This window comes from Saccostrea cucullata, unplaced genomic scaffold (assembly GCF_032062105.1).
Source record: "Saccostrea cucullata isolate Sc308-1 unplaced genomic scaffold, CSIRO_AGI_Scuc_v1 ctg1385, whole genome shotgun sequence".
Classification (NCBI taxonomy): domain Eukaryota; kingdom Metazoa; phylum Mollusca; class Bivalvia; order Ostreida; family Ostreidae; genus Saccostrea; species Saccostrea cuccullata.
Window position 1 is genome coordinate 59,251 of NW_026939640.1, and position 8,178 is coordinate 67,428.

At 32.9% G+C, this 8,178-nt stretch overlaps 2 protein-coding genes across 2 annotated transcripts; one reads left to right on the top strand and one right to left on the bottom strand.

Annotated features, from left to right (window-relative positions):
* Nucleotides 1-2,750: 2,750 nt before the first annotated feature.
* LOC134253498 (uncharacterized) lies at nucleotides 2,751-4,280 on the top strand. The gene has a single exon (XM_062736024.1). The coding sequence runs from the start codon at nucleotides 3,029-3,031 to the stop codon at nucleotides 4,262-4,264; it is 1,236 nt and encodes a 411-aa protein (XP_062592008.1). The 5' UTR covers nucleotides 2,751-3,028; the 3' UTR covers nucleotides 4,265-4,280.
* Nucleotides 4,281-4,827: 547 nt separating this feature from the next.
* LOC134253495 (hepatocyte growth factor-like protein) lies at nucleotides 4,828-7,242 on the bottom strand. Its single transcript, XM_062736023.1, has 4 exons — nucleotides 6,970-7,242; nucleotides 6,404-6,652; nucleotides 5,987-6,086; nucleotides 4,828-5,117 (listed from the first exon to the last, which is right to left on the bottom strand). The coding sequence occupies exons 1-4, from the start codon at nucleotides 7,049-7,051 to the stop codon at nucleotides 4,946-4,948; spliced, it is 603 nt and encodes a 200-aa protein (XP_062592007.1). The 5' UTR covers nucleotides 7,052-7,242; the 3' UTR covers nucleotides 4,828-4,945.
* Between the last annotated feature and the right edge of the window lie 936 nt (nucleotides 7,243-8,178).

Here is an 8,178-nt window from a genome sequence, read left to right on the forward strand (position 1 = left end):
TTCGAGTTGTCAACAATATCGAGATTTCTACAAATGTTTGTGTGGTATACAATATGGTGGAACACGATGCGAAGAGAAAGGTATTTTTAAAATTGATATATAATTTGAAGACATGCTCAAGTATAGCAGAGTTATTATAGAATAAAATGTATAGCCACCAATAGTCAATGTTATATAGCAAAACACATAATGGAATATTTTCATAAAATGAAGAAATTAACAATTGTCAATTATTCTTTACTGTATGAACTTGTCAGATTTTTTTTTTAGTGAACTGTGCCTCTGCTCCGTGTCAAAATAACGGCTCGTGTTCAGACATCAGCGCGGCCGGTGATGGCGAATTTTACTGCTTTTGTCCAATCGGATACACAGGAGAACTATGTGAATCTACAATATAAACCATCTCTTCTCGTAATATATCAAAATACAATCATGACATGCCGAGTTATTGCAGTTTTTGTTTACTCTGAGAGAAGAAAATTAAGCAGTTTTCTTGATTACCATTGTGCATGTATGTCTTAAATCTATTAACTTTCAGTTCTCTGCAGCAAATTTGTCGACCAACATGTCGGATCCATCTGGCCATTAATCTCATATCCCCCAGAATCTCTCAAACAAGATCAAACTTGGAGTAGTCGATTCTAAAATTTTGACCGATTTGAAATTCCTTATATGAATGTTTTTATCGAATATTATTTTATGTGTTTTATTATACAAGAGTTTTGAAAATGTAATATAAAAACGGACGCGCATTCCCTATTTCACCCTTTATCAAACTCTTTGTTATACATCTTTGCGGAACACCTCAGTTTATTTGATTGGGTAATGAATGTTTAATCTTTTCCTATTTTTAGTGGTACAGAATTCTCAATCAGTTATTCTCGACTTATTTCCTGAAATAAAGTATTTCCTGATTATAGCATATATGCAGAAACACATGTTTATATAGATGTTTTATCATTACTTTTTTTTTAAAAATGGTTTGATTTTAATATAAACATATACTTAAAAATCAGCTTGCTCTTATTTTTTGCTTCATTTTGTCCGGAAAAAAAAATTGCTCACCAGAAAAAATGTTTTACTCCAAAAACAGAGGAAGAAAATTTATAATCGAGATTTATTTTAGATGACTTAAAGGGAAACTATTCGTGTGAATCCAATTTTGTTATATTGGATATATCTAAATGTGATAATTGAAATTTGACATTAATCGCTATCATTCTGAATAGAATGGCGGACCTTTCTACAACAGAAGATAGAAGGAGTAGCGACAGCGAGGAGTATAATGAGATAAATGATGACACAAATCATGATTATTTCAACGAATCAAAAAGCATTCCGTCAGTCCGTCATCCTCAAATGGTTAAATCTTCTCCAAGCGACGTTGCCGAGGATGAAAATTATGAAAGCATAGATGAAAATATAGATGAAAGCTCTGTATATGTTAATGAAACGAAGAAAAATACAAACTGTCTGGTATATGCCGATTTAGTATTTGATGATGGATCACTAAGCTCTTGTCATCAAGCATTTTGTGTCTACGAAAGCAATGGGGATGCAGATGAAATCCTGATATCACAAAAGGAACCCGTGTATGAAAACCAATGTTTTGAAGAACACGTGATCCTTATATCAGACAATGAAAATTCCGATTCTGATTCCGAAGGAAGCTCACATTCGTATATAGATGTTGATGAGGAGATCAAGATTCAAACAATGCGATGTCGTACCAATACTTTTGGAGAAGGTCCTTATGAAAGAGGATCTCCTCCAAGTTCCCCCTCTAACAAACGTAAAACGATGTTAAAAACTTCAAAATTGGCATGCACTGGCATGACAGTGTTGGATGATCATCGTGTTGTTGTAGTTACCTTTGACGGAGAAATTATCGTTTTCGGGGTCACTGGTTCCTTTTCGTTTTTGAGAGATTTTGAGGAACATTTTGAGGATGTAACGACAGTACCGGACTCAAGTATAGCTGCAACTTGTGGATTCTGTATTCGTTTTTACAAAGTAAAGGAAAGCAATGTTTATGAAATAACAGACAAATGCCTTGACTTTGAATGCAATGGATTTATGACTGTTCATGCCATTCATTACGATCACAAAGAATTTGTTGTAACATGCAATTTGCAATCCGTGAATCCAAGCCCTTTTATTGGAGTTGTTGACAAGAAAGGAAAAATTACAAAGACAATCCAGATTCCCGGACTTGTATCACCAGAGGATGTAGCATTTAGTCTTGACAAGAAACATATTTTTGTCACAGATCCGAAAATAAAGACATTATATGCCCTTAACAGAGACGGACAAATTAGGTGGAAGAAGGAAGATGAAGAAATTCCTACATCACTAGCAAATCTTCCAGAAGAGACGCTTGTTGTGTCTTTTCAAAGAACGTCTTCATTGAAACTCTATTCTTATCAAGGTACTTTACGGCGAGTAGTACTTGCTGAGTCTGATGGGATACCTCTGCCTATTCTTTTGTCATACCATACTCAATCTGAACTGCTGCTTTTCTGTCCAACAGTACATATTGTTGGAAAAAAGGATTTCATTTTCTTTCTGAAGATGAAGAGTTCAAAAAAGAAGAATTTTGCTTCTATGTTTTCATTTCTTTAAATTTAAAAGTAGAGGATGTTAATTTTGACTAAAAAAGCTTATTAGACAATTGTTAAAAATATTTAAATTTAACTAAAATGTTAACATCTGTATGTAATTTTTTTTAAATAAGGACGTTTTTGACTTTCTAAAATAGATTTTTGTTGAGGAACAAGGAAATTCCAATAATTATGCTTTCATTTCTACATCCTTAAAATTTCGACGAGAATATATACAATAAGGAAACAAAACACTTAAAGTGATGTATTTGAGTGATACAATCCCTATCTTTCCATTCCGAATTCAATCGAAAATGAAATAGTTTTATTCATAACGATACATTTCCACGTAATGGCCTGATTAAAAAATGCGCACAAACAATTAATCTCACACTTTGATATTTAGTTTTAAGACAATACTTGTGAGCATGGCTGACTACGTGAACACCACACATACCAATGAAAGTCGTTTTAATATCGTGTACGCTGATTTAGTATTTGACAGAGGATGTTTTCACTCTTCTCATCAAGCATATTGTGTGTTTGAAGAAGGACCAGTTTATGCGTATTCTCCAAACCACCACACTAGTGCTGAATTTGGGGACAACATTGAAGAAGGATTGTTTGAGAAGCTTGAACTGTTAACGGATGAGGAACCTAACGATTCTTCTTCCGATACTCATTCCTACCTTGATATGGAACTAGAAACCGAGCTTTACAACGCGAAACATCGATGTAGAACTAGCACTTTTGGAGAGGGTCCATATAGTAAGGTTGGAGAGGTCTGCCAACCACCAAAACCAATAGAGAAAAAAGAGAGGAAGGCGTCACACAAAAAGTTAAAGCTTTCATGCACTGGAATGGTTGCCTTAAATGATGGCCGAATCGCCATCACGACAAGAGATGGCAAGTTGCTAATCTTCGGATTAGAAGGAAAGTTTTTGTTTCAGAAAGAGTTTACCGATCGTTTTGAGGATATCACAACAATGAATAAGACGGATGTAGCCGCAACCTGTGGTTGCAATATCAAAATATTTACCATCGGAAATGCACAGATTGTCGAGCTTCCCGAAAAATGTATTAAATGTATCTTTCCAGGGCAAGCTTCCATACACGGCATACACTTTGCTGCAAATCAATTCTATATCTCTTGCAAACTTCAGACAGATTGCATTGTACCCAAGCCACTCATTCGAGTGTATGATCTGAGAGGTGGCTTACTGAAAACTTTTGAAATCCCAAGGTTAGCTTCGCCAAAATATGTTGTGTGTAGTGCAGATGGGAAACACATTTTTCTAACAGATCAACGAAATCGGACAATTGTGGCGCTAGATCAAGATGGATCGATAAAATGGGAGGCAACTGACCTATCCATTCCAAAGTCACTCACCATAGTTGGCAAAAATCGCATTGTAGTGGCTTCTGAAGAGTCCACATCTTTTAAGTGCTTCTCGTTTTCCGGAAAGATGATTCGTACTATTGACACGGAAATGCATAAATCGTGTTCTCCATTTTTGATCTTCTACCATTCTTCCTCAAACAAATTGTTGTTTTGTCCTGAGAAACAGACGATCGGAGCACGTGATTCTGTATTTTCAATGAAACTGAAAAAATCTAAGCGGAAAAGGTTGTCCAGTCTCTTGTTTCCTTTTGCAAAGGAATAATTATTTGACGTGTATTACGAGATTGACTTAGAATATAAGAAGCTTTACAAAGTCAAATCGAAGTCACTTTAAAAACGATTCAATGCCCCGCCATAAATATGACCGGGGATATAGTGTTTGAAATGCCCATCTTTCTTTCTTCCGTTTCGTGCTTAGCACAATTAAATATTTGAAAGAAACTATTCAAGATATTGTTATCAAACTTTATATGTTCACTCAAAATTATAGTAGCTATTCAAGTACATCATCGATCAATTTTTTTTACCTTGAGCTTTCCAATGATCTGAATTCACTTTTTCTCAAAGTTATGTATCAACAACTTCAATTATAGTATTAGATGTAATTGCTTATTAATTGATCACAAATAAAAATAAATGTGTGTAGATTAAAATGACGGCCTTATTATTTCCAAGAGGTTATGTGAAGTTAAGTAACATCTTAAGGCTTTCCGGCGAAAACAACACTAATCTGACATTAAGTAGAATTTTATTAATTTCCATCTAATTTTGTCTACTTTAGTGAAGTTGGTAAAATGAAAGAATATCTATACCAGACTGGTCGATAGTATCTTAAAAGACATTTGTCACAAGAATTAAATAATATAAGGCAATCATTTTGTCTAATGTAACTGAAAATCCAGAATTGCATAATTTTCTAATTTTTTTTTCAAACTTCACTATGTTAAATGTGAAGTTTTTGTTTAAGGAACTTTGTGAACTCTTCGAAGTTAAAATCTGCATCCCTGCCATGGCAGACCGTTCTCTTGCAGCAGGCTGGATATTTAGCTCTGGGATTTTCTTTAATGTAACAAGCTAGGTCTGTTCCATTGGCTGGAGGAGGGTCATCTCGACAACTACAAAATTATCATTGATTAATTATAGTAAAAAGAATATGTTTCAAGGAGTACACGTATCTTTTATTTCTGTGATTGATATTCAGCTTGTTTTAAATTATGTCACACATCGGTGTACAATGATGTAAAAGAAGATACTACAACAGTCAAAATCCGTGCAAAGTCATACAGTAAAGTTGTCACTCTTGTTTAGCTTCTAACCTATTAAAATACTGAAGTATATTTGTATTAGTATCCTTTATTTTGAGGTATGAGAAATTTTACCTGTCAGGATAACATTTTCTCCCTCTTACCAATATTAAACATGAGAAAGAATTAGTTTATCGGGTTGAAAATTTAAAAGGGACTACATTTTTGGCAAAGAGCAGCATAGAAAAAAAATCTTTGATTTATTTGCTGTAGAAAAAATGGCAAGATAAGTTTCTGTAATTTTTTACTCTTCCAATTTTCGAGTCCTTGCCATTAAAAAGACGATCAATTTAAACTGAAATGGCGTTATCACTTAGTAGTATTGTCTCCTTCCTTGTATGTGTGAACATTTCACAAATATGAACCGAATCTCTCCTTGAGTGTAAGTTGAAATACTTAAAGCAAAATATATTTGATATATACAAAAATCTTTAGCATCATAAAGATTCCATAGCAATATATTGGAGGAATATATTATTCGACCCTCTTTCAAAGAGATTTTCGCGAATATTTTCAGAGAATACCTTAAGAAAATTCGTCTAAACTTTCCCTATTCTTCAAGACTATTTCATGTATTATCTTTTATATCTAAATAAAATAAAAGAATAACACAGGTATCCACATTTTTTTCTTAGTCGTTTAATGTTTTGGAATTGGATCTTCTGGCCACCAAGACTTACCGATAACAGTGAAACCCATCCGCTAAACAGATACATTGCGAACAACCATCATGGAAGGCGTCTTCTTGTTTAAACTGTATTCCTCTGAAGTAGCAGGGATCTGGAAACGAATAAAAAATCTTTTCTGAATATTTTAACATTTTCCTTTAACTTTTAATACTTTAACTCCAAAGAAAAAAAGGCTTATTATTTGCAATATATTCACACAAACTAAATGTATGGTTAATTTTTGCTTTATTCACTACAAACAGATGCTTCTACACACTGCGTGAAAGTTAAGTAACATCTAATATTCTGTCTTGCTTTATGATGTGAATTTCCTTTATTTATACATGCTAAATTTCATATTAAAGAGAGCAAAAAGCGAATGAACATCGTAAACATACATTATGCATGTAGATACAGAAATATTTTTACCACAAGCAGGAATGTCGCAATACCCCCAGTAGTCGTTAGATGTGTGGTTCAGCTTTGTATAACACCACGGTTTGTTGCCACTACCTAAAGGATTTCTACAGTAATTGTTCTCTAATCCTTCATCCGGGTACTGTTTTGGAGTGACGTCATAATCATGACTGTCCCAGTTTAGACAGGTTTCTGCTTTATTTGTCAGTGAGACTTTTCCTCTATAGTATCTTCCTTTATCGATAACGGAAACACACTTGTCTTCAAATGGTTGGATTTGAAAAGAGAACATGAAATAGCAGCATTTTATTTTTTACATGTATTATCATCATTTTGTCTATTAATTTTTCCTGGAATAATTTTAATGAAGTTACATTACTAATTATAATATAAATAACTTAAAAAGTACAATTAAATTACTTTTAATTGAGAACTTAAAGCTTAAAAACGAAATTAAGCCGTTTATTAAGAACTTAGTTGAAGTAGCACCATATATATGTATACCTATCATTAATGATAAAGTGGAAAGTATGCTGAATTTTACAAATGAAAAATTGAAAAACGTATCAAATATTTACCTGTGAATATACATTGTTCCAGGGAAAAGTTCACAAAAAGTAAAGTAAAAAATGTGTTAACAAGAATCATGTATGTTTCCATAGTAAAAACTTCTGTGACAGGTACCTAGAATTTCTATCAAATTCTTATCGTCCATGTCTGACGGTATGCAGCAGGTGTCATGGGCAGGTGCAACGAAGAATTCAAATTAAATTATTGACTTAACTACGTAATGTTGCATTGTTTATCTATAATTCATGATACAGTAGTATGGAGGATATGCACGCTTCCAGAAGAATTTATTTTAAAAAAAGTCGGTATGCTCGTTTCTTGTATCTTTAATCTTAGCCAATAATTAAATTAGTAATGGTAATTCTGATAAATGCTAAGTTAAAATATGTATTCCATTTGGGGGAAAGGTGAAGGTAAGAATATTAAGGATAAACATACTTTGATGAATTAGAATAAAACAAAATTGAATTTGTAAGCTTACAGAACCTCTTTACAATATTAAAAGAACGTTATTGTACATTTGGATAATTACATGTAAACTGCATAAGGGTAATGTATAGAGTTATAGAATTATAGTTATAGAGTTGATCTATACATGTACATGTATTTCATTTTCAACAAAAGTTACAATTTTTCAGACGTTTACACCCAAGAAAAATGTTTTGAAAAAGACGACAAAGCATTTAAAATTGATGAATAATACAGTTTCTTACTTAACACTGGAAAATACTTGCATATAATGTGTTCAATTAAAGCATCTTAATTTGACAAATAGAATTAGATAGAAACTTAAGTAATGCATTAATAGCATCTATTTTGTATACAAAATAGATGCCTTTATTTTACGAGAAAAGTATATTTGAAGGGACCTATATCCTAGTTTATAGGTCCCAAGTATTTGTTATTTGAACGTTGGCTTTTAAGGGTCGGGTTCGGTTGACACATCAAGTGTAGTATATAAAAGGTCGGGATTGTTATTCACATTCCTTTCTCCTGAACCTTTCAAAGGTAAAGACGCATAACAATTGATTGCAATAAAATACATGAAATGTTGTTTTGTAACTTTAAAAAATCGTATGATTTTTCATTTATGCATTGTTCTCAACCATTTTAACGCTGTTATTAATATCGATGTGCATTAATTATGACGGATGAGATTGGATTCAAACATTTTACAAAGCAGACGACGCGCACGCGGTTATACCAAAAATCGTTTA